Raw genomic sequence first — 26523 nt, forward strand, 5'->3', positions numbered from 1 at the left:
GGTCACGTGGTCGGGGAGTGGAGCCTTCTCGAGGTTTCGAGAAGGGGGGCGTGGCCAGAGTGTGGCCGGCCACGCCAAGGGGCTTAAAAGCAAGCTCAGCACAGAGAGCTGGGCTGTTCGTGTCTGGGATGAAGACGCCTCATGAATAATCTGAAGAGAGAAGCCTCCAGTCATTATGGCCAAGAAGAAGCCTCCTGGCTTGGCCACGTCAAGTAGTACCCGAGTGTTAGTGAGATTAGGACAGTGGTCACCACCTTATGTATAGGGTGTGTTACAGTTGTGTTACAGTTGTGTTGCAGATGCGTTAATTAAATAGTGTTGCCTACACACGAGTGTGTGCGCCTCTGTCGAACCATTACATTTGGTGACAGAAGTGGCAATTATCAGGTTAGACTTACTTAGAGCGAGACAAGATGCTCACACGTCATAGGCAACCTACCAGAAACTCCTCGGGTGAAGAAGACGACGGAGATATGATCCCACCAACAGCCCTGGGGATGGCAACCCCAGAGGATCCTACCGAGGCTTCGACCGCCAGCGGAGCAGCGCTGCACGGTTCAGGCTGCAGACTCATCGCCGTCCGACGCTCGTCAGATGGTGAGCGCCCACCTTGCAGAGTTGCTGGGCACCGCAGCCAAGTTGGCCGCCAAGCTCGCCCCGGAGAGCTGTCGACGGAGAAGATTGCCCTGGTGCCACGTGGCGTCGTCATCGTTGCTGCCGCCATCCAAGTGCACCACTCTCCCGCCACGCCGCCCGATCGAGCAGCAAACATTTTGGCGGGAGCACGCGGCGGGGATGTCGCCATTTTCCCCCACTCACTGGCCATGCTTCGGGACATCTCAACGCTACATTGCCAACTCCCATTTGTTCGTGAATTCACAGCAGCTGGCGGGGTTTGGGAGGCGTTCAAATGCCGCTTCACCGCAAGCTGCACTTTAGCGGGTGGACTGAGGAAGAGGCATTGAAGGCGCTCCCCACCTCTCTCGACGACGACGCCTTGGCAGCATTTTACGCCATCCCACCAGCGCAGCGGTCCACACTATCACAAGCATTCAAGGCGATGGCCGCAGTTTATGACGGATAGGGGAAGCCGAGACGCCCCTCACCTTCCGAAGTGCTCTGCTGTTCCTGGCGCAGGCGGCGTTTCTGAAGATGGAGGCGGCGGGCATTGACTCATTAATCTTACAAAGATTGTTGGTGCTGGCGAGGGAGTTAAATGTTGCCCTACCTGCCTCGGAGGAGGATGATCCATCATTCCTTGTGATCGCCCACTGTATACAGACTCACCTGGGGTTGAAGAGACAAACGAGGCTGGTGGCATGCGCCACACCGACGACCTTGCACGAGAAGTTGGAAGAGGATGAGCACGCTCCAGTTTGTGCTGCTGTAGATGGTGGAGGAGGTCGGAGGCGCGATGTGGAGCGGCAAGGAAGACACGACCGTCCACAAGGAACCTTCCCTTGTCCGAGCTCCAGCTGCGCCGTCTGCTACAATTGCAGGCTGCCGGGACACGTCACCTCGGGGTGCCGCGCTGCACGTTGAGTATGCTTTGGGCCACCATCGTCGTCATCCCAGCCGCCATCGACTTCAAGGGGCCCCCAGCCAAGTTACAGTGCACCACACACTCGGCCCTCGTCCCCACCTCACCCATCTCATGTTCGTGTAGATCCGTGCATTGTTGCTGTTCGTCTTCGTCGGATCGCGGCGCGTAAGGGATCTTTTGCCTTTAGTGAGGGTTGACCGCTCGGGCTGGACCAGTGGTAGAAATTAGCCCATCGAGTTGTCGCTGCGACCGCCGGCTCATTGGCGGTCATCGGTACTATACAGGGCATAGAAGTGGGGGTTCTTATCGATATGGGGGCTTCCGCCAACATGATTTCTGAATTAATTTTCAACATTTTACCACGCAATTGTCGTTCATTGCACCCCGTTTCTGTTCCATACTTCGCCGCTAATGGGGGATCGTTGTGAATTTTGAGCCAGCTATCTGCGGAGGTGTCCATTGTAGACATATAATTGGAAGGTCCTGTATTGGTCTTTGATTATTTAGTGGTGCCGTGCTTTTTAGGGACAGACTTCCTCAGGAAGATGCCCCTCAAAATCTTAACGGACCAGAGATGTTTGCAATTGCCCTCGGGGAGGCGAATTGCGTTTTTATCGTCGCCCACCAAAATGCATCACATTAACGTGTCTGTTCAGGCGCTTGTTACCGACATGGTTACGATTCTCCTCAGGGCACAGATGCTCGTCCCCCGGCGGCTGCACAAGCCTCTTGATCGGGAGACCACCGCAGGGGGGATTGTATTGGGACCATCTAACAAAGCGGCCCGGGGAGTGGCACTTGTGGGTGCCCAGACACTAGTTTCAAGGGACCGTCAGCCCTTCATTCAAATGCTTAATGTGGGGCCTGTCGCGTCGGTCATTCAAGCGGGGACAGTGCTCGCTCACGCCTCGGCCGCGACCGTCCACGGGGATATGATTGGGGGTGTTGAAGTTTTGCAGACCTCAGGCCACGCGCATACAGATGATGCCAGGTGGGCGGATGCTCCGAGAATCAGAACCTGTCTAGCGCTCAGAGATCCGCATTGTGTGCACTGTTCCTTGAATTCGGCGGAGGACGCCTCCCTATTGCGGTTGCGGTGCTGCGTCAGAGAGTTGGGTGACAGCTCGGGCCAACGCAGGGTTGCCCCCGTCCTTCTAAAGGGGGGTCTGTTGATGTATTGGGATGGCGGGTTGCAATGTTATGGTATTTTTGTGCCTACGAGCCTCATGGGCAGGCTGATTGTGGCCATTCATGAGCGGCTGATGCATTTGGGGGTTCATAAGACCCTGGCCACCCTTAGGCTCGATTATTTTTGGCCCAGCATGGTGGCGGACGTTAAAAACGTTTTGAAGGGCTGTGTGCCATGTGCTCGCCGCAAGCCGCCGCCTGTCGAGTGCTACCCGCCCTTACAGTCGATGAAAGTGTCCCGCATCAACTAGCTTGTGGCTCTCGATATATTGGGACCCTTCCCCATTATGGGCCGGGGAAACAAATACTTACTTGTGGGCTTTGAATACTTTTCCCGCTGGCCTGTGGCTTGACCGCTCCCAAATCAATAGGCTAAAGGGCCCCCGGAGCGCCTCCTCACTGATCAGGGGAAACATTTTTCGGCTAAACTACTGAAGGAGGTGTGCGACCTTTTGGGGACATAAAAGGTTCGCATATCGCCCTATCATCCCCAAATGGATGGGATGGTAGAGCGGCTCAATAGGACTCTGACCTCAATGTTGAGTCAGCAGGTCGATGAGTCACAGAAGGATTGGGATTTGCGCATCCCTGAAGTGCTTGCAGCCTACAGAATGACCCCGCACGTTTCCACTGGCTACTCACCCTTCTTTGTGATGTATGGGCGGGAACCTAACCCCCCCCCCCCCCCCCCCATTTATGTCCAGCTTAAAACGGCTCCTGGGAAGCCGAAGGTACCTATCTCTGAAGCTATGCGGTTTACCCTCCAACGAGTTTCGGAGGGGAGCAAGACCTCTAGAGAAAATTCCGCCACCCGGCAATTTGCCAACGAGTGTTTGAGAGGTCGTTGCGAATCGGGCAAACAGTGGGCCCCGAGAGACAGGGCTTGGCTGCACTGTCCGCAAGTGCCTGTCGGTACGTCCCCCAAGCTGTATAGGCCCTGGCGGGGTCCGGTCGAAGTGCTATGGGCCGACCGGCCTCAGTGTGTTAAGATCCAGTTCGGCCGCCAGAATTGGTTCGTAAATCCGTCGTGACTTAAGCTGTTTGTTCATCCTCGTCACGTTCCCTCATCTCCAATTCCCGCGGGCCAAGTGGCAGGTGTACCGGGCGAGCTGGTGGCTCTGTGGTCCCGCCCACAGGATCAGAGCTCTTGAACCCCACGGCGCTGCTAGCTGCTGCTCCTCCGGACGCCCCACTGAGTGCGGAGCAGCTGGCAACCGACCGCCCCCCGTCGACGCTGCCGCCCGTGATGGAGCAGCCGCACCCAACCTTCTAGTGAGCTTAGGCCCACCTCGCCTGAGGGTCCGGCCATACGGGCCCGTCCCAAAACCGCATGCCTCAAAGGACTCTTTCCACGCATTGCAAGTTGTTACTCTGGTTGTTTATTGTTCTGTGTGTGCGTGATTTTACAGGGGTGCACTGGATGTGGAGGGAGGTCTTGCGAGTTAATCGGTTCATGCATGCTTATTGTTGTTGATCCTTTTTTTATAATATGTGTACATATGTTACTCGCGTAATTTATTGTCGGTCGCCAGTAGTATGTTACAAGGGGGGGGGGGGGGGGGGTGATGTAGTGACATATTACGTCACTTCCATGTCGGGTCTGTACACACATGACGTCACTGCAATGTTGGGTCTGTAATCGTGACGTCACTGCCGGGTCGGTATGGAGGCTGTTGACGAGTGCCATGGGGGTCGTGTCAGGTCGTGCCACTCTGAGTGACCCCGACTGGACACGTGACCGGATCAAGGTGGGGGTCAGGGGCCCAGGGGGGACCTTGGGGGTCACGTAGTTGGGGAGTGGAGCCTTCTCGAGGGGTTGAGAAGGGGGGCGTGGCCAGGGTGTGGCCGGCCACGCCAAGGAGCTTATAAGCGGGCTCAGCACAGAGAGCTGGGCTGTTTGTGCCTGGGATGAAGACGCCTCATGAAGACTCTGAAGAGAGAAGCCTCCAGTCATCATGGCCAAGCAGAAGCCTCCTGGCTTGGTCACACCAAGTAGTACCTGAGTGTTAGTGAGATTAGGACGGTGGTCACTACCTTATGTATAGGGTGTGTTACAATTGTGTTACAGTTGTGTTGCATATTCTTGGTTCTTTTGGTAAAAAAAAATATTGTTTCCCTTCTACGTGACTTTACCGAAAGAACCAAGAATATGAATCCCTGCAGTCACGAAAGCTTTAAATCAAAAGTTGTGTTGCAGTTGTGTTAAATAAATAGTGTTGCCTCCACACGAGTGTGTGCGCCTCTGTCGAATCATTACACTATTACTCAATTAACTCAAACTGAAACTGATACTAAGTATCTTTAAAAAAATGCGGTAGTACAAAGCACCTTTATAGAAACATGTAAAAAAAACCCTACATTTTAATTATATGCACAATTTATTTTACTTGTGCGAATGATTCGGTCTTGCGCACAATTTATTATTTTTTGCGCATAAAATACGAAATCGTGCATAGAATATACTGAATCGTGACCTGTTAAAAAATATATTCTTTGTAGCTTGCCATCTTTTTCCACTTCCATGGTAAATCTGATGGCTGGGTGTATGAAATTGATTTACCATGGAAGTCTAAAAAGATGGCAAGCTACCTTTTTTGGATGTCCTAATAAAAAAGAGACCTGATGGTTCAATGAGCCACTCTGTCTACAGGAAAGCTACCCATACGGATGCTTATCTGAAACCGGATTCCCACCACCATCCATCACAGAAGACTTCTCTCATCAAGACTCTGTACCATAGAGCCCAATGCATATCCGACCAGGAACACAGGCAGTGAACTCAAGCACGTACACCAAGCTCTTAAGGCTAATGGTTACTCCGACTATACAATCCGCAAAGCTATCACTCAAACCATGAAGAAGGACCCTCTTGAGGAGCCTTTCAAAACCATCACTTTACCTTACATTGCGGGGATCACAAAAAAGATCTCCAAAATCTTGATTAAACACAAGATCCAGGTCCGTTTCAACACATTACATAAAATCCGTGATCTGGTTCCATCTGTAAAAGATGTGATTCCGGACATACAGTACCCTGGTGTCTACAAACTAAGTTGCCTCTGTGGTAGTAGTTACATTGGAGAAACCAAACGACATGTCTCGGACCGAACACAAAGCAGACCTTAAACACGGTAGGACCAACACCTCGGCCGTGGCAGATCACTGTTATTATTCAGTAGGCTCACATGACATTGACTTCTCCAAGACAGAGGTTCTTTGCAAGCCATCGGGCTACCATGAGAGGTTCGTTCATGAGGCTATCCACATATACATATACAAACACAGAGACAATTTCAACCGAGAAGATGGATTCTGGCTTAGCAATCATTGGAAGGATTTGATAAACCATTTCGGGTCTTAATTGATCATGCTTACGGTGGCTTTCAGACAGCATACATAAAATTTTCGTCTCCCCCCCTCCTCTTTTCCGAACATAGATGGACTCGTCCTTCTAAAAAAAACTGTCAAATCGCTATCCGTGGAGCCAACGTGTAAAAATAAATAAATAAAATCTAAACGCCGTTTAAAAATAAATAAAAACACCGTTTGAAAAAAAAATACAAACCGCCACTTCTTTCAAATGCTTCTTGCCGTTGTTTTTTTCACACCTGATGATGACTGTTTGTGTTACAGTCGAAACGTCGTGATAATTTTATTGTTGTATATATATTTCATTATTTTATTGTTTCCCTTCAACGTGACTTTACCGAAAGAGCTAAGCATATAATTTATTCAGTTACACCGCTGCTCGTTGGCGGAGGGCTTGTGTTGAAGCCCGCAAGTGACGTCATGTCACCTCCTGCTGCCGCGTGACGTCACGAGATACCAGGAAGCTGCTGCACTGTGCGCGCGCTCACTGAGATCCGAGGTGAGAAGTTCACATCGTGGTTGTTGTTGTGGTGGTTGTTGTTGTTGTTTACCCAGGTAGAGCCTCGCTCCTTCTGTCTCTCGTAGGGATATCAAATGAGTAGCAGCGAGTATGGAATCGATGTCCAGGTTGGAACATTACAACGCGGGGCCAAGCCATGCGAGGCTTTGCCTCCTGCCCTCGCCTGGTTGCATTTGCTTTAATTCTCTGCTTAAGTTTAATTTGTCTTCACCTGGCTCGCTACTTTGAAACTTTGTTTCTTTTTAATATTTCTACAGTTTTTTTTATCTGACCAAGGCCAAGCCCACTTGAGCTGCTACACCGCTCTTTTTCAGAAGCGACCTGCCCACAACAAAGTGGCTTATCAACGTGTGGAAATATCTGTCTGTCAAAAACTATAAACGCGTGGTTTAGAGAATCCACGGGGAGAGAGACACGCAAACTCCAAATATACATCCATAATACAGGTTTGTTTGGGTTAGATCACGTAAATATATTAAGGTGTCGTGAAACCCGCCACCACCCAGACACAGCCAATTATTAGGGTTTGTCACCTAAACAGAACGTGGCCAATTTGTCACTAGTACAGCCCCAACATTTACAATCTTAAGTACGACGTTTCGCCAGTAATTACAACCAGCTTCATCAGGCGACAGCCAAATGTTGTGGCTTGGCTCTGTGGGACTATAAATCAGCTCGCTGGGTTTATAGCGCAGCACGCTAAACATTGTACTACCGCTCCCCACTCATGCACGAACTATCATCGGAAGTATAGTTTTAACTACTACTATAATCGCCCATAATGTGTTTAATGCGCCTGACGTCACTCCCCCACCGTCATTAAATAATCACGAGCGGGTGGATTTTTACACTCACGCGGGTAGAAGGTCGAGCGGAAAGATATTTTTTGTTCGCAAAGTCGCTTCAAATATGACGTTTCTTTACAGAAAGTGACGATAAAAAATAAATATACGCGGCACAGTGCTACATCCGTACGTGACGTCACTGTAAAAGAAGCCCCCCCCCCCCCACCGTCGTTACGATCATAAGCAAGGCATTTTTTAAATGCAAATTTGCTTTCAATTTATTGAAAGTTAATCAAATAAATAATTCTCCACAGCAACAAAGTGTATTTGGCGTCTTTATTTATTTAATCAAAAAAGGTAGGTAATTTTTGCTTCTAAATTATGATAAAATATTTAAATTTCTCTGTGATTTTCCAGACATTGTCTCGAATTCAAATGGATTAAAACCCCAGCGAGCGAAAGCAGAAGAAAATAAAGTATCAGAGCAGTGATTTTGAACTAACTGAAGGTGAGTTAAATGCAGTGCTACAGTGACATGAAGTGAGGTGTTTGATGACGTAGTTTTGTGCAAGAATCACTGCCATTAAGACAGTACAAGGGATTCACGCAAAATATCGTATACTGAGGTTTCATTTTTTAAGTTAAGAAACATTTATTTACGTGCAACAATTCCTAAAGAAATGTACAATCACAAGAAAACGTAAATATACATCTTTAATATTACAGCTTCCATCCTAGGACGGGTGAAAGGCTAATTGAAGGTCGGTTAAATACAGTTCTCCAGTGACATGAAGTTAGGTGTTTTATGACATAGTTTTTGCAAGGTTCACTGCCATAAATAGTGCTACATTGAAATGCAGTGTAGTGTTTGATGACATTCTTTCGTGCAAGATTCACTGCCATTAAATTTACACCGGGTACAATTATACTCGTAAATATTATAGCTTCCGTCCTAGGATGGGCAAAAGGCTAGTTCAGTAATAACTAAGTTACCCGGCTTCAGTAATCAAACATTAATAGTGATGCCTTGCAATGCTGGCTTTATTATAATTATTGAATTCTGCCAATGAAGTCTGTAAATGTGTGTATATTGTCACGGTTTTTTGTTTGTATTTTACAATCGCAGCGCTTTGTTTCATAATGAGGACAGCTTTTAAATTCGTTGCCCTTGGAGAGCTTCAGGATAAAGAATGTTGGATGTTTTGCCATCTGGTGGGTTTAATCTAATGAAGCTTAAATTTTAGCATATATGTCGACAGAAAATTGGTGGAAGAGCTCTTTGCATCTCAAGAAGAGATTGAAGCTGCCGTTTCGCACCATGATTTTGAAGGCAAAGAAGTCCATGGCGGAAATCTTATTTTGTGTTGACAAGCCTGTTGCTGGGTCAGTTTGGCGAAATAGGAAATTGTAGCCATCATCACCTTGCCAGAAAATCGTTAGACATTAAAGAGCATCATAGGATCGGTGTGTTTCATTTCTGTGTAGGGTATTGTTCCTCAGTTGCAAGACGATGCCTCGAGTGACATGCTGTTCAGCAGTCAGAATGACAGCGACTTCAGATGTTGTGAGTGCATTTAAGCGACACTCTTGCTGACCATGTGGAGTTTAGTCGGCATGAATGACAACATTGTACTCTGAAGTCATCTTCTCCATGGCACACTTGAAACTGTGAACAAAGGAGTTTTCTTATGGAGCATGTCTTGCAACAGCAATAGGACTTGCATATTGGTGTTGATGACATTTTTGCAATGCTGGTGAGCCTGTCTAGTATTGTCAGACATGAAAGTAGATCTGTAGAAATGTATGTAGGTCATTAGGTAGTGGCAGCAGACTGCCAATGCGATTATGTACCTGGCCCTGCACTTTAAATGTGCGCATTTAGCCAGATGTCGGGATGAGTTGGTTGGTGCCAAAACATATAATTTTGAAGCATGAGTTCTATCTTCTATTGTTGTTTTGGAATTTGCTTGCATACGTAGTGTTGGCAGGTATCAATACATGAATAGGCTCGGGATGGTCATTAATTGTAGGCAGGAATTCATATTTTTTGGGATGTGATCCCTGACATGCAATACTCTGGCATCTACAAACTAAGCTGTGTCTGCGTTACATTGGGGAAACTAAGCGACATGTCTCGGACCGTGTTCGTGAACATAAGGCAGATCTGAAACACGGTAGGACCAATACCTCGGCCGTGGCTGATCATTGGTTTAATGCTCATGCGAAATTGATTTCTATAAGATGAAGGTACTTTGCAAACCAACTGGCTATCAACAAAGATTCGTTCATGAAGCCATCCATATATACAGACACATTTTCAACCGAGAACATGGGTACAAAGTTAACAATGTTTGGAAGGACGTTATCAACCAGTTTAAGTAATAACTTGCTGTGATCTTCCCATCCTACCACCTTCCAATGTTAGCTGTTATTTTCGGCTCTCCGATTTTACATTAACAGGTTAAATTTCTCACACTAAACACAGCCACCTTCGTTCGCCAACCTAGACATGGCGGCGGCTCTGCGATCTTTCATGAACATGCTAATCTCTCAACATAGCCACCTCAGAGCGCTCGCCGTGGAGGCCATTCACCGATCTTACATACGCATGCTGCATTGGCATTGCTGCTGCATTGACATTGCTACCGCGCCCTTGCTGCTGATGCTGCTGATACACTTGGGCTACACCTATCTCCAAACCTTTGTAAACAGTGTGCCTTTAGAGGCTAACCCCTTTTCCTGATGACGACTGCTTGTGTTGCGATCGAAACGTCGGTAGTTTTTTTGTTGATTTCTTTTAACATATCTACGTGACTTTACCGAAAGACCCAAAGAACATGATACAGTTGCAGCCTAGCCCTGGAGGGTCTCCTTTCCATGTCATTGCATGGCAGTAGCTGCAAGAAGTAAACATGGAACCAATGGCAACTAATGAATCAGAAGTGTAAATGAAGTGAGGAATGTGTGGAAAAGAAAGACTTTTCCTTTTGGCTGAAGGGTAGGCACCTGGTTGCAGCCATTGTAGTGCTGTTTTCAATCTGCCTTGCTTGTTGGTGGCCAGGAGTTTGATTAGCTCTGGCAGCAGCCATTTGTACTGTGTTGTTTTTCTGTGTAGCTCATTGCTGTTGAGGAGTTGCATTCGCTGTAGGTCCAGGCATAGCACTGGCAGCATGCCACATTACTTGTTGCTGTACTTGAGTTTCATAAGCTGTAGGTGCAGCCATCGCAGCACTGGCAACATGCCGTCTTGCTTCTTGGTGTTCAGGAGTGTCATATCATTAGGTGCAGCCATCGCAGCCCTGGCAACATGATCCTGCTTCTTAGTGTTCAGGATATTCATTAGCTGTAGGTGCAGCACAGGCAGCATGCTGTCTAACTTTGTGTTAAGGAGTTTCATTAGTGTTCTTGGTTCTTTCGGTAAAGTCACGTAGAAGGGAAACAATAATGCAAACAAAGGAGGTCCCATGAATGTGATGCTCACCCCGAGTCCTTATTACTCTGATAATGCTTGTCTTTGTGCTGTACGCCTTTTGGCGTCCTCTGCTCTAACACCGTTTTGAGACTAGGCTCAAAAGAAAGCTGTCTGGTGTGGACCAATCAGTTTCAATGACAATGCATATATTATCAGAGTATGTATTTTGTTTGCATTCTGACCACAAGTATAGTGCTTAATGCAGACATGATTCCTTGTAAAAGGTTTCAGTTTGGTGTTGTAACATCTTAACACATGTTTTGTTGCCAGAAAAAAGGGGAAAATCTATTCTCATTTCATAGCATCTTCAATAACTATGTAGTTTGAGAAGCTCCCAATGGTCATATTAAAACCATTGTATTCGTTACGCTTACAATGATACACTAATCAATGCCTGGTTATAGATGATTTGGTAATGGCTACTTAATGATATGGAATTAGGGAATTATTGTTCTGTGACTTGATAATTCCATCATGAATTGGGGCTTTCAAATGTCCCACAAAAATAAATCACCTGCCTGGGAATTTCATGTCATTCAACACTGCACCTGCTCAACTCTCCATGGATAATCAGGCAGTTCTACAAGTGGGTGGAGGAGCTCCTATACCTGGTTAATGTGTTCACGACCAGCTCTGGTTTGGCAGCCAAAGTCTCACTAAAAATTAGTCAAGCAGCGTTATTTCATTAGACTGTGTAACACTGTGGAAGATGCCTGTACTTTTGCTCCATACAAAGCTTTGAGTGTCCATCGCCAAGGTCTAGTCCGTCTGAGACCATCCCTCTCCCTGCCATACTGGCATCGTACCTGTCACTCACCCTTCATCCTGCGGATGTTTGGTGCACAGGATGGCACCACGTAGCCATTTCGAGCTGGCCTGACTTGGTTGCATGGTCACACGGCCATGAGTCGCTTGTTGGCAAACACAACCCCTGGACCTGGCTCTAGCGGTAATATCAATATAGAATATATGTAAGGATGCCTCCCAATCGACTCCCCCTGGAACTCTACCAGACACGTCCCACTGGGCAAAGACCCCAGGGCTGGCCCAGGATACGCTGGTGGGACTATGTTGCTTGGCTGGCCTGGGAAGGCTTTGGAATTCCCCAAGTTGAGCTAGAGTTTGTCGCCAGGGAAAGAGAGGCCTGGACCGCCCTACTCAGTGTGCTGCCACCGCGACCATCACCAGGACAAGCGTTTTTAGAAACAAACGAACAAAGCTGTGATTCTTCTTGGACATAGATATTACTCTGTTGATGCAAAATATGAACTTATTTAAATGACCATCTGTGCTGGCTTTTACAGTGAAGGCTGGTCTGCCTGTGATTCATCCTTAATTCAACCAGACTATTTTTAGTAAGCTTCGAGATCCTTAATATATCAATTTAGAATATAATCATGAGTCTCTTCGATAGGCGAGGCAGCATTGGGCCGGTCATGAATCCCGCATTCCCAGTTACCGCGTGCTCAAGCAGCTTCTGTTAGTCCAGATATTAGGGGCTAAACAGGCATGGCATTGGCTAGAGAAGATTGGAGGATGTGATCGGAAACCGCCAATGACTGGTGTCAGTCGTGTCAATATTGGCCTCTGTGTAGAAGGCCCGTGAGGTATGCTGCAGGGCAGTTAAGATAAATTTGCTCTGCAACAACGATGAGGTCGGAGGAGTGACAGTTACATGAATGGGTAGAATGCTGAGTTCCTAAAACCCAGCAAGACAGTGGGGAGCGCAGCTGGTTCATCTGCCAGTCATCCCTTGACACCTGGATCATTCTCATTTTCTGCTGATAAGGGATCTACACTTACATTGCCTTAAATTGCACCTATCATGGCATTAGCACTGATAAGGTAACTTCCAATTCGTCATGCATGGTGGATGTTTTGTTTATATAATTTGTCAATAATACATGTGAAATGTATTCGTATTTAAGAGTTTATCTTTGTGGGGAGCTGTGGCGCAGTTATTTGACTGCATTATGAACTCAACAATTAGTTTGATTATTGCCGACAGTAAACACAATTGACAACACTCTGTAACAAAAAAATTAATTTGTCCCTGGGTAGTAAATGTTTTTTTTCTAATTGCTTATGCCTCAAAAGTATAGAAAATGGCTATTATTCCCCACAAACTTTGCTTTTGTGACCAGGACAGTGATATTTTGCAATTTACCTATTTTCAATTAAAAACGTGTGCATTTGTGTCATTCCTTCACGTACAGTCCTGGTCACAAAAGCAAAGTTTGTGGGGAATAATAGCCATTTTCTATACTTTTTAGGCATAACGAATTAAAAAATAACACTTGCTACCCAGGGACCACAATCGTGTTACGTAGTTTAAGTGAAAGCTGAAGTTATTGTGGGCCTCTGCTATGTTGATTGATCTTAAATTAATTGCATGGTGAAGTGAGGAAGCATTAATACTGAGCAGATGAAGGCGGCCAGGCATGGTTTTGGAGACAACACCACTTTTTACCATGCCAATGTGTGACAGTGTCAAGTTTGTATTTTCAGTAATGCATATTAACTATTGAACATGGAGGTTAAATCAAAACAATAGTTTATTTTAGTTTTCCTTTGGAACTTTTTTTATAAGAATGGAAACAGTCAGGAAAATATCTCAGCACATATGCAGCTGAAGTTAGATCTGTTCATCCGAGCATTCAAGAAAATCTGAGCCTGGCTTCACACCTCGAAGTTTCGATTGAACATGAATTTATGCATTTCTGCATAATACAAATAATATTATTTTCACCCTTTGTTATTTTTTCTAGATTTAAAGCTTTCGTGACTGCTAGGATCCATACTCTTTGGTTCTATTGGGTAAAGTCACGTAGGTGAAAATAAAATAACAAAAAATCACGACGTTTCGGCCACTACACAAGCGGCCTTCATCAGGTGAAGGGACGAGACTGTCTGGAGGACAGCGCTGGAGTGAGAGAAGCCACGCTTAGATCACGACCTTTAAGCTGTGTGAGAAGAAAAACACAAAGCGCCTTGCCGCGATCACAAGGCGCTTTGTGTTTTTCTTCTCACACAGCTTAAAGGTCGTGATCTAAGCGTGGCTTCTCTCACTCCAGCGCTGTCCTCCAGACAGTCTCGTCCCTTCACCTGATGAAGGCCGCTTGTGTTGTGGCCGAAACGTCGTGATTTTTTGTTATTTTATTTTCACCTACGTGACTTTACCCAATAGAACCAAAGAGTATGGACCGTTTGTTATGTTAGCTGAATTTTTCTTAAATAAATGCTTTCGTAGCTAGACAGCCGAAATTGTGTGCTTGGTGTTTTGGGTAAACATTCATTTTGAAGATACTAGGGCATCCAGGCATATTCATGACCATTTTCCCTCTCATTGTGTGCCTTAAGAGCCCTTGTGATGAATTGGAGAATCTTTTTCACTATATAATGAATCTCTGAATAAGTATAGATGTGTAAGTCATGTGTGACTGTGTATACATTCCTCTGACGCTCCCTCTGACGCTTCCTCTGCAGAATTGATCTAATGGAGCAAAGGCACTCAGCGCAGCTCGGTACAAGAAAGAAACAATGCGACCAGCATGCAAACAGCACGGATCGTACTGGAATTTTGACACAGCACCAGAGAACTCACACAGGAGAGAAACCCTTCAAGTGTACTGTGTGTGAGAAGGCATTTGGATGGTCATCACAACTTAAAAGACACCAGAGAACACACACAGGAGAGAAACCTTTCAAGTGCACTGTGTGTGAGGAGGCATTTTCACAGTCAACACATCTTAAAATACACCAGAGAACACACACAGGTGAAAAACCTTTCAAGTGCAGTGTGTGCGGGAATGCGTTTGTAAAGTCATCAGATCTTCAGAGCCACCAGAGAACACACACGGGAGAGAAACCCTTCAAGTGCCCTCTGTGTGGGAAGGCATTTGCACAGTCAAAAGATCTTCGGAACCACCAGAGAACACACACCGGAGAGAAACCCTTCAAATGCAGTGTGTGTGAGAAGGCATTTGCAGTGTCATCAAATCTTAAAAAACACCAGAGAACACACAGAGGAGAGAAACCATTCAAGTGCACTGTGTGTGAGAAGGCATTTACAGTGTCATCATATCTTAAAAAACACCAGAGAACGCACACAGGAGAGAAACCCTTCAAGTGCACTGTGTGTGAGAAGGCATTTACAGAGTCATCATATCTTACAATGCACAAGAGAACACACACAGGAGAGAAACCCTTCAAGTGCACTGTGTGCGGGAAGGCGTTTTCACGGTCATCAATTCTTCACAAGCACCAGAGAAAACATACAGGAGAGGAACCCTTCAAGTGTACCGTGTGTGAGAAGGTATTTGCACGGTCATCAGTTCTTCAGAGCCACCAGAGAACACACACAGGAGAGAAACCCTTCCAGTGCACTGTGTGTGACAAGGCATTTGCATGGTCATCAGTTTTTCAGAGCCATCAGAGAACACACACGGGAGAGAAACCCTTCAAGTGCACTCTGTGCGGGAAGGCGTTTTCCCAGTCATCACATCTTCATAGACACCAGATAACACACAGGCATCAGAAGAACCCCAAGGAGTGTGGTCTGAAATCGACTTGTGAAAGTCAAAGTGCTGCAATGAGCCCATCCCTCCTGAAACAAGAACCAGAAGAAAATCCAAGCTTGGACACTTTAAAAGGTATCAAAGTGAAATGTGAAGAGGCGAATGTGAAATGTGAAGAGGCGACAGTGAAGAGCGAAAAAGTAAAGGTAAAATGTGAATATGAAGATTCAACCTCAAAATCGGACCTTCACATTGATGGAGGGAATGTGAAGCAGGAGGAGAATTCTGACTGTGAAGCAGAGCGAGACAACTCCCAGCAGTTTGTGGAAGTGGAGGTGTGGGTGGACTTCTTAGACAATACAAAGTCAAATGGAGACCCTGTAGATGTGTAAGCTTGAGACAATGAAGCTCCATTAGATTCACCTTTGTCACAGGCCTTTAATGAAATAATGTGAAGTTGAACACCTAATTCCTCTGTTCAACCTGCAGAGTAAGAGCGGCCAGTATTTGCGGACTTGTGGGTTGGGTAGATCTCTAACCAGGAGCGAGAGCCAATACGCTCCCGAGCATTCACTGTTATAATATTAGCATTTATATGGTGCTTAATTGCCTCAGCAACTCGGAGGTTTGTATCAAATCTCATCACAAACACTCGAAGAGCATGTTGTATACATGCCTTCTCCAAAAATGTATATTAAGAGTGATTCTGCCCTTTTTAAAAATAATTTTGATCGGGATGTAGCGCTGTGGCATGGAAAGGGTGAGTCCCCCCTTGCCTCCTTCCTTGACGCAAAAAGACAGCTGGAAGATAATTATTAATAAGCCTGCTTGGGAAGTCAAGGGGGGCTAATGAGATTCTGCGGGAAATCCCCAGTTGACTTCAAGAGAAGACTGCCATAAAAGAGAAGACTGCCATAAAGGAAACAACCCACAATAAAACCAACAAGACGGAAACAGCAGGGGTCACAAACCTCCCCGGACAGCAAAATCCACCCAAGGGCAGTTCATCATTATAAGCTGACTGGGGTTTTTTAAATACAAAAGTAAAGTTGGAAGCTTAGCTATATTTTCAACCTCAGGATATCAAAATATTACGTGAGAATAAGCATGGATCCCTGGCGATACAGACAGGGAACAAAGGTTAATAAAAACCCTCGGAATATCCTTGGTAACAACTATGGTATACCACAAATCTTGGTTAAGCATGAACCAAATAATTATTAAAGTATTAGACCTAGGGTCATTCAGAAGAGATACAATGTGAAATGTCAATCACACACGAACAAGATAATATGTATTCCACGGGATCAGAGCCTCACCAACCGCCTTTTTCTTCCAGTAGCTAACAGCATATGGTAGCAGTAAATTATGTATGCAGGCGGCGCCTCCCCCTAACATATCAAATACCACGCGAGAATTCGAAACTGCGATGCGAGTGCTGTGAACGCTGCTCAGAACGTACTTTGAGTCTCTTGCAGAATCAAAACTGCGGAAAGTGGTACGGTACCAAGCTATGAGAGGTGTAAAATTATTTATTATTACTTCCTACCCATGATGAAAGGACAGAAAACATGGCAACAGCAAGCACACCTGTGCACAATAGGTCACGACTTCAAAGGCCACAGCGCCCCTTTTTGAGAGAGACTGCAAGTCTGAGGCGAAATGTTTTTTAACACTTCCAACCCGTGATGGGAGCATGGGGAACGCTGCTCAAAACGTGAACGGAAACATGGTGGTAATGAAGACATCCGGACAACAAAGAGCCCAAGCGACTTTAAAAGAAAAACAGCTGCCCCTTTGTGAGAAGAAAGAGCCTGAGGTGGAAAATTTCAGATATAAGCAAGAATGCAAGAACAGAAATCAATACTGCAAGTGGCAGGCTCCAGGGATTGCCCTCGTGACTGGCAAAATTGATATGGACTCTGCAATGGCAGAAGCCACGCATCACGGAGAGTTAAAAAAATGTTTTTGCGCCATTCAGAGAGGCTGCCAGCCAAGGCTGGTACTCGCAGTATTACAATACAAACGTGGGGAAGAGTGCTGTAGTTTTACTATTCCCGGGGGTGAGGTCACTGTGTATAGCCAACACATGGGATCATAGAGTGATAATCGTTACGATTGTGCTCAGATCAAAGGCACGATATAACTTGATCTGTAGCGTGTCCTTTCTGCAGCACCAGTCGTACAGACAACTGGAAGAGGACTCTTGAAGAGGGGGGGGGGGAGACGACAGGCGTTGTCCCTCCACAGTCTCTCCACAAGGATGAACAGTCTGGTGCCAAGGGGGGTGATGCGCGGCAACCAGCGGACGAGCTGCGAGCGGTGTCTGGCGATGGGAGCATCACGCACATCGACGCAGACGGAGCCGGGCCCAACATCCCTGCCAGCATGGGTACCGCCGACAGCATGACCAGCGTGCCGAATCGGCAACCACCCCAGCAGTGGAGAAAGACTGACGAAGCAGCCGAGAGCGCCGTGTGTTCGACACATGCCAACCCAGTGCCCCTGCTGGCGATCTGAGGTGTTTTTCGTACAAGGAATGTTGCACCTCAGAAGCCGCTAACTCAACAGTTAGCAAGAAGACAACACACCCAAACAACGTGCATATTGGTACTAATAAGATTGTTCCAAAAAGTTATCTTTGTGTTTCGAAAAGGGTTGCCATCCCAAGGTGGTGCGTTAACTATTTGCTGATCGTGAAAAGCATTGTTTTGTCCCTTGAGTTACAAGAATACGGTCGTTTAAAAGTATTTTAGTCATTCGTTTTCATTAAATGCATAACCTTACCAATCAATTCATTGATGACACACTAAACATTTATAAGCTTCTATGTTACGAATCTACATACAGGAATACTATTGTTGAGATTTTTATTTTGATCACAGAATCTTGCCCGCAAATTCATCGATGTCGCATTAGCCAATTGATAAGCATCTGTTAGCCAAATAGACACAACTAGCATGCACACTGTTTTTTCAGGACATTTCGTTAATTGCATAATCTTACCAATGAATTCATTAATGTACATTTTTGCCATTGGGCACATGCTTCTTTAGCACATTAAGGACTTTTCCTAACGCAGTGTATGGTTGCGCTACTCTGAGGAGTTAGCTGATTATTCTGTTACTCAGTTTTAACAAACGTAACCATTGAGGGTTAATTGTACGGATCAATGAGTAGGACATCTTCAGGAGTACGGTATTGACAATTCCGATCATAAGTGTGTTCGCGTATTAGAGTGTTTTTGAATATTAAAGTTGCTTAACATAGAAGAGTCCGAGTGGTTCCTTCCTAAGTTCATGCATAATCTTAATTTATAGAACTGTATCCTGCATTGAGATCTGAATTCTGAGACCTGACAAAATTACACTAAAACATAATCAGTGAAAGTGAAAGCGAGAATCATTGTATTTTCACGATTGGTAATACACCCTAGACAACGAAGCTGAGCCTAATTTGCATAATTGCATGTAATTGGATATATCCAATAATTAGCCTAATTTAATACAATTACAGTTTTGTCTTTTTCATTCTTTTTTAAGACAATATACAAGTGTAGTGTATGTCACTGAGGCGCACATACACCGTTCTTGGAGTCGTCACTTTTATTAACAACTTTACTCACGCCGAAACCGGCGACGAGGTTGGTGGCTCCCCAGACCTCAGCAGCTGGAACCCTGAGAGAGAAAAGGTGGAGCATCTCTGAAGCATTGTTCCCGTGGACGCATGCCCCGGATATAGCCCCCAGGAATTGAGATGAATGCGCGTCGTCCGGCGGACATAACAGTTTGAGGCGCGACGCTTGTTTAGTGGCAGTGTTGGCCATGATCGCCACTAGTCGTAGCCGGCAGTACTAGCTCAGTCCAGTAGAGAGCAGAAGGGAGGCCGGATTGGCTCAACAATAATGATGGGCAGTTGGCCCTGAGCAATCCCTGGGGGGAAGCATCGGGACCAACGGTTGGGACCCCAGGCCCCCGGAAGGGGACTGGAGTATGAGGTTCTGGAAGAGAGGCGTGGTCAGGGGTGGAGTGAGTCAGGACCCTGTATATAAGTCAGGGCTCTGAACGGTTCGAGTCAGTATCGTCCAACTGAAGACTGAAGATCGACCTGGAGTCCTGAAGAGCAGAGCCCTGTGGGCAAAGCCAAATCCCTGGCTAGGGTGAGGCTGGAGCTGTACCAGTGAAGCTCTGAGCTTATAACCAGTGAAGACGTCAGAGAAGATTCAAGCCCCGGCAGGGTAGCCGTAGAGATAGCCGAAGAGGCAAGCTAGCCGGCTACGTAGAGTATCGGGTGAAAGGGGCCATTACCCCTTTGTATTGTAGCTCGTGAGTTATTAATGTAATGAACGTATGGCCTCCAAAGGAAAGTTCCCTCGAGTTTATTACCCACTACAACTGGTCTCAGAAGTGGCCTTATATTAGTGACAATGGAAACGCGGAGGAAGATACGTACCAGGACTCCGAGCGAAGAAGAAAACGACACAGCTGCCGACATACCAGCCCCGGTTGCAGACGAGGAAGCCTCGCTGGCCGAGATGTTGCCTGCCCGGCCACCCGGCGGGACTTCACCACCGGGCAGAGTGCTGTGCATGGCGCACTCCTGTCTCGCCGAACTCCTGCACACCGTGGCCTCCATCCTGGATGAAATCCATCGCGTGGAGCCGGTGGCGGTGGCGGCCGTGGCCACTGCCAATTCCGGGGTTCCTGCACAAATTTTCGAAACTCCCTCCGAAAGTGGGGGAGCTTCTGCCGGAAGACAGATGCATCATGGGACTGACGTCACTTCCGACTTCAGGCCGCTCAAATCAGCGGTCGCCGCGTCAGCAGTGGTGCGACCGCCGCAACGAGCCGGCATTGTATGCACCAGCGACGGCGGAGTTCCTGCCAGAAGCAACAAAAATCTTCTGTCAGCGGGGCACGTGCCGACCATCCATCAGCGTCTGCCCGTCCTTAAAGAATTTTCAGTGGTGGGCGGTGACTTGGCGGCCTTTCAGCGCCGCTTCCTCTTGCACCGTGAAATGGGATGGACAGAGGAGGAGGCGCTGTGGGCGCTCCCGGCCGCGTTGAATGACGACGCCCTCGCCGCCTTCATCACTATCCATTTCGCAACAGGCGGGAAACTCAGTGGCGCAGCCCGCGCATTCGGCCGCCATTTTGTCGCTGGCGCGGAGCACGCAGCCCACCAAAATTGAAGATGCGCCGTCGGTGCCGAGGAACATCCCAGCTCTCCAGTGTCGGCCTCACTTTGCTGGAGAGTTTGCGGCTACCAGTGACGACTGGGTGGCCTTCAAGCAGCGGTTCATCACGAACGCCGGCTTGGCAGGGTGGACAGAGATGGAGGCGCTGCGGGCGCTACCTGCCGCCCTCGATGACGTCCTTGCGGCATTTCTCGCCGTCCCGCCGCCGGAGAGGTCCACCCTCACACAGGCTTTCGACTGGTTGGCATCTATCTACAAGCCTTCGGCGAACGCGTGCCACAAATTCGCCACGCAAAGGAAGGGGAAGGACGAGTTGGCCCTCGCCTTCTGTAGTGTGCTTTTGACGCTGGTGAAATACGCCTTCCCGGAGATGGACCACAATGGCATCGATGCGTTGGTCCTCAAGAGATTGCTGGTCTTGGCGGAAACCCTCCATATCATTCTTCCAGCTGAAGATGATTACATCTCGTCTGTCCAGGTCGCTAAGTACATCCGAGCCCAGCTACTTCTCCAACGGGACAGGGCGCAGGTCACGTGTGCCATGTCCCACACGGGGCTGGGGCCACCTGATCGAATGGAGCCCCTTTTGGCGTGTGTGGAGATGATCGGCGCGGTCATGGTGCGCGGCGGACAGACGAGCAGCGGCGGCCGAGGTTGTCTCGTTACGGTGGCGGCCGTGTTGTCTGCTACAATTGCGGCCTTCGGGGACACGTGTCATCGGGCTGCCGCGTACCTCGACGGCGCCTTCCAGCGTCACCGCCATCCTACGCTTCCCTACACCCTGAGGCGAGTCGCGACACACTCTACACTCACCTCACCCTCTACACTCACCTCACCCATCTAGGCATTTTGGTTCACAGCTCGATCGCGCATCGATACGGGGTAGTCCTACGCGCAATCGTGAAGTTCGTCAGCTCCGACCGGATCAGTGGTGGGAGCTGGCCCATCGAGTGGTGACTGCATCCATGGGTTGATCTACCTTGCTTGGGTCAATTGAGGGTGTAGAAATAAGGATGCTAGTCGACACGGGTGCGTCAGCAACTATAATTATGGAGCTAATTTTCAATATTTTGCCCCCCAAGTGTCGGGTTCTAGACCCTGTCGATGCGCCGTGCTTAGCTGTTGACGGCGGCTCATTGGGCATCATCAGTCGAATAACGGCCGAGGTGCGCATCGCTGACGTTAAATTATCAAGACACATTCTTGTATCCACGGCGCTGATTGTTCCATCTTTACTTGGAACCGATTTCATTGGTAAGATGCCATTGGAAATCTGCATTGACCGCTGCTGTTTGTAATTGCCATCCGGACGTCGTGTGGCATTTTTGCCTTCCCCTACCCAGTTGTGTGCGGCCAATGCTACGATGCAGATGTTTATTCCCCTCCGCGTGAGGAAGCCGCTCGATTTGGGTGCTACGGGGTACGCTATTATAGCTTATACGTTGGTGTCCAACTACCAGGAACCTTTTTATCAAGATCTTAATGCTGGGTTGGACACCACGGTCACCCAGGAGAGTGCGGAGTTTGCTCATGCGTCACTGGCACGTCCGGAAGGGGACGTCGTCGGGAATGCGGGTGCTGAACCTTGCACGCGACGATCCCGGGATATAGATCATCCCTTTCGCCTGGAACCGGTTATTGCGCCGCGCAAATTTGTTTCATCTTCACATCGCTGGGGCCGAGTGTCGAGTGTGTCTGGCGACCTAGGGTGTGTGCCCGCGCCGGTTAATCCCGGGCGAAGCGATTCTGTTCTGCTCCCAGGTGCTGTGCCACTGACATCCCCTGCGCGGCCGCACATGCCGGCTTCGTGGGCTTTGAGCGCGGAGGATCCATCGACCCGGCCTACTGCTCTCTGTGAGGAGCCGGGTTCGGTGGAACATTTGCACATTTCCCCCGGGACCTCCAGGGTGAGCGAGCCCACCTCCCCTGGGGGCCCGGCATCACGCACTCACTCAAAGACTCGTTTTTCGCGATTCCCTTGCACACACACTCCCACGCTGTCAGTTGCTTGTCGTGCTCGCTGTGTTGTGGCGGTCCTTGGCTGATCCTTGCTGCCATTGAGCTCACAAGCATTACACGGTGAAGGTGGGAGGTGTGATAGAGGGATCCCGAGGGTTTACGCGGTTTTTCATATTGCTTGTTGATGGGGTGTTGTTGTCGTTACGGGTTTGTTGGTTTACACCCTTCTCCCTGTTGGTTTGTACATTTGTAGATAGTGTAATTTTTGCACAGGAGGGTTGGGGTATTTATATATGTTCTGTTATTGTTGAGGCACACTATGTTTCTTGCATTTCTGTAAATTGTTCGTTTAAAAGGGGGAGTTGACGGCCGGGACGGCTGAATGCTACGAAGGGGGGTGGGGGGGGGGTGATGTAGTGACATCAGGGCTGTCACTGTATGGTGCCAGCCTGAGAGGGCCACGGCACGCGATGCACTGTCATTGCGTACACCCCATAGGCGGGTGTAGTACCAGCCTCAGCGTAGCTTGGTGTGCGCTGGAATAGCGTGGGCAGCACGCATAGCGTGTAGTCCGGGCTCCCACAGCGGGGAGTAGGAAAGTGTCAGCCTAGGGCAGGTTTTCCCCAGGCCATGGCACTCTGGTTGATCCCGCAGACGTGATCTGGAGTGTCCACAGAGAGGCCCCCAGGTGGGGGGACTAGGGGGTGATCACGTGTCCGGGGAGAGCTCTCGAGAGGGATCGAGAAGGAGCTAGAAGGCTTTAGAAGGTGGGCGGTGCCACGGGCTGAGCAGCCCTGACCCGTGGGGGGATATAACGCAGGTCCCTGAGAGGGACCGGGGTCACTGAATTCTACAAGCTGAAGCTCCACGTCCTTCAAGACATCAACACGTGGTCGGGAACCCGAGTGAGAGGGCCCGACCCTTTGTAGCCGTAACCCCTAGTATAGCATAGTTAGCTGGGTGGTCACCACCTTAGGCTGTATCTGGTGAAGGGGCAGTTACCACTTTGTGTTAGGTGCTGATGTTACAATAAAAATGTTGCCTCCAAAGAACGTCTGTGACTCAGTTGGACTCACTACATATGTGTGTGTGAGTCCATATATGTGTGTGTGTGTGGGTCGATGTCTGTGTGTGTGTAAGTCGATGTGTGTGCGTGTCTTTTTTGCCAGGGCAACGCCGGGTACTTCCCACTAGTTTGGTCTATATAAAAGTTATAGTGTGCGTGTGAGTCCATATATGTGTGTGCATTGTGTGAGTCTGTGAGTGTGTGCGTCAATGTGTGTGCGAGTCAATGTGTGTGACATTCGCTGTGTTTGTGTACGTCCATGTGTGTGTGTGCGGTGTGTTTAATTCGATGTGTGTGTTAGTGGATGTGTTCGTGTTAGTCGATATGTGTGTGTGTGTATGTCCATGTGTGTGCGTAGTTCCATGTGTGCGTGAGTCTATGTATGTGTATGTTTAAGTCGATGTGTTTGTGTGTGTTAGTCCATGTGTGTGTACGTCAAAATGTGTGTCTGCGTAAGTCCATGTGCATTTGTACGTTGACGTGTGTGTGTAAGTCGATGTGTTTGTGTGTGGGTCGATGTGTGTCAGTCAATGTGTATGTGTGTGTACGTCCATATGTGTGTGTGTAGGCCCATGTGTGTGTGACTAGATATGGCCCATGCCTTCCAATCCCTCTGTCCCAGGTGTCTGCGTCATGACCCACTCAGGCATAAAAATCACTCAACAGGATGACTATCTCAAAGGGAAACTTTAGCCACCACCTGGGATAGGAGGCTATGGAAGGTGTCTGGCTCATCGTCCTTGTCTGCATCCCTCCATTCATATTTTATGTATGTTGAACTTCTTTTGCACAATACTTAACAAAACATGATAATTGGGGGTTTGAGGGACAGACAACAAACGAAATACAAAAAGCAGTTGTAAAGAAATTAGTTTTCAATCACAACCACCACCATTCCTCGCCTGTTGGTGGAGAGGTGAGATAAGAGCAGCCTCGGTTCATCTCCCACCAGAGGAGTAGCAGCCTCTCTCCCGCAACGAGAGTCTAGCCAATTGCAGTAGTCTCCTGTTCCTGCAGGCACCGCAAGAGGGGGGTTCAATCTGGCACTGCCGAATGGAATTTAGCCAGCACGCGCTTAGTTCGGTATACACTGTAGTACACCACATACTATGCTATACATGCCACAGTACACCACACGTTACAGCATACCGCACGCTATAGTACACCACATGCTACAGTACACCACACGCTACAAGTACACCTCTGTCGACATTGCACTCCACACGACTTTGCATCACGTGCTACATTGCACCACAATTTACAGTACACCAGACACTACACTGTACATTGCACTACGCTACTGAACACTATACAGTAAGCCACACTACAATGTCTTGCATACAACTGTACATGGTACATTACAAAAAAATTTAACAATGCACACATATGTCAGGGCTGCTGCCCCTCAACGCATCTCCCCCTTCTCCTTTTCCCCCCTCCTCGTTGCTGCTCGTAGCTTCGACCTCGCTGCTTCCGCGTCCCCTTTGTGAGACATGACTCTTGGCTGTGCTCTCGGCCACCTTGGGTCATTCATACACACTCCCCCGTGCACTCCTCCAAACGTTAGTAGGAGGCACCCCGCACGCAGCCACGCACACTCACGTACACGCAGTCACCAAAAATCCCACGCCGCTACCCTCCCGGCGCCGCGCACCAATCGTACGCGCGGGACGGGGGGGGGGCAGGGGTCAAAGGACAGTGACGTCACTCGTACACGCGTAGCCGATTGGAGGGGGTGTCTCGATGATTTAAAGGGCGGTATGGACAATCTCACGGGTACGCCGCCCGTTCACCTCACGCACACGCTAAACAAAGGCCGCACAAATATTCTCGTGTGTACGCCGCCCGTTTACCTCACGCACACGTTAAACAAAAGGGCGTATGAGTAATCTTACGTGCCTCTGTACGAGTCCGCCACCGCTCACCACACGCACACGCTAACCACGAGCTACACGCATGGGCGAGCGCAAACACGTGGGTGAATACACACTCGCGCACAAACACAGGGTACAATGACGCACACCACCAGGCGCCCGTTCCAAACTCACAGAAACCACTCGACAAGGTTTATTTATCACTGACGATTTATTCCCGGTGTGTCTGCGCCCTACTATCACCCAAATGAGTATCAGTCAGCAGGGCAGGTGTAACCTATCTCCCGATGGTCTAAACCCAATCTACCTCGTCCCCTTAGAATCAAGCTCCCTAGGATCTTACCCTAAATCCCAACTCTCTCTTGCGTGCTCACGGTTTGCCTTGGATGTGCGGGAAGCCAAGGAGAGGCAAGGCTGCTCGACGTTCTCGTTGGGAGCGGGGCCGGGCTGCGCTGTGACTCGTCTCACGGACGATCCAGTGGCCGGTAAGGTGACTACCACGATCTCTGCCTCGAGAAGAACGTGACTACCATATCCCTACCTGCTCTCGCCTTTTATTGTTCCCTACATGAAAGATCATTCGGCACTGATCCGCTGGCCTTCCCGGCCAATCAGGTGGCTCGGATTTCCCGCCACTCTCCCCGGGCCGGTGCTCTCTCAGACGTTCGCTTTTTACCCTCTAAACAATCACATTTGTCCTACCAATCAGAGGACCGGCCCTGTTTTTCCCGCCGTTCGTGACTCCGTCATCCCCCCTACCTGCCTGCTGACCCGTGTGTGTTGTGTGCGTTTTCTACCCACGGCGGCTCAGCAGCCCCGTTGTGACCATGTAATTATGACCCAAGTCACGGCGCCGTGGTGCGAGTTAGCCTCGGGGGAGATCGCCCAATTCCCTGGTTGCAGGAAACTGTGAAGTTTGGTCCCATGAGAGGGCTTCCGGGTGAAAACCTGTCGACCAGGTGACCTCCCCTCGGGGCTCTATCTGGGTGTGTGTATGTGTTCATGTGGGGGGTGGTGAGGGAGGAGCAGCGTC

The 26523-nt window shown here is 48.5% G+C and overlaps 5 protein-coding genes across 12 annotated transcripts in view; 4 read left to right on the forward strand and 1 right to left on the reverse strand.

Annotated features, from left to right (window-relative positions):
• The window catches only part of LOC116957278 (uncharacterized), a 609203-nt gene that overhangs the window by 434413 nt on the left and 148267 nt on the right, over positions 1 to 26523 (forward strand). The gene's annotated exons all lie outside the window — the stretch shown is intronic.
• The window catches only part of LOC116957235 (uncharacterized), a 479173-nt gene that overhangs the window by 184272 nt on the left and 268378 nt on the right, over positions 1 to 26523 (reverse strand). The window lies entirely within an intron of this gene.
• The window catches only part of LOC142906859 (uncharacterized), a 284641-nt gene that overhangs the window by 82927 nt on the left and 175191 nt on the right, over positions 1 to 26523 (forward strand). The window lies entirely within an intron of this gene.
• LOC116957220 (uncharacterized) lies at positions 6494 to 18666 on the forward strand. Of its 7 annotated transcripts, none has more exons than XM_076055471.1 (4): positions 6512 to 6599; positions 7823 to 7913; positions 8891 to 8969; positions 14364 to 18666. In XM_076055471.1, the coding sequence occupies exons 3-4, from the start codon at positions 8965 to 8967 to the stop codon at positions 15784 to 15786; spliced, it is 1428 nt and encodes a 475-aa protein (XP_075911586.1). In that variant the 5' UTR covers positions 6512 to 6599; positions 7823 to 7913; positions 8891 to 8964; the 3' UTR covers positions 15787 to 18666. The 7 variants fall into 7 exon arrangements, with proteins under 7 accessions (XP_075911589.1, XP_075911586.1, XP_075911590.1 ...); XM_076055470.1 differs by lacking the exon at positions 6512 to 6599 and adding an exon at positions 6941 to 7066; XM_076055475.1 differs by lacking the exon at positions 8891 to 8969.
• Positions 7017 to 26523, forward strand: part of LOC142906843 (uncharacterized) — a 188628-nt gene continuing 169121 nt past the window's right edge. The window contains exon 1 of the mRNA XM_076055500.1: positions 7017 to 7066. The gene's annotated coding sequence lies outside the window, so the exon portion shown is untranslated. The remainder of the gene's footprint in view (positions 7067 to 26523) is intronic.

This window comes from Petromyzon marinus, chromosome 71, assembly GCF_048934315.1.
Source record: "Petromyzon marinus isolate PM22_M1 ecotype Great Lakes invasive population chromosome 71, UKy_Petmar_22M1.pri1.0, whole genome shotgun sequence".
Lineage (NCBI taxonomy): Eukaryota > Metazoa > Chordata > Hyperoartia > Petromyzontiformes > Petromyzontidae > Petromyzon > Petromyzon marinus.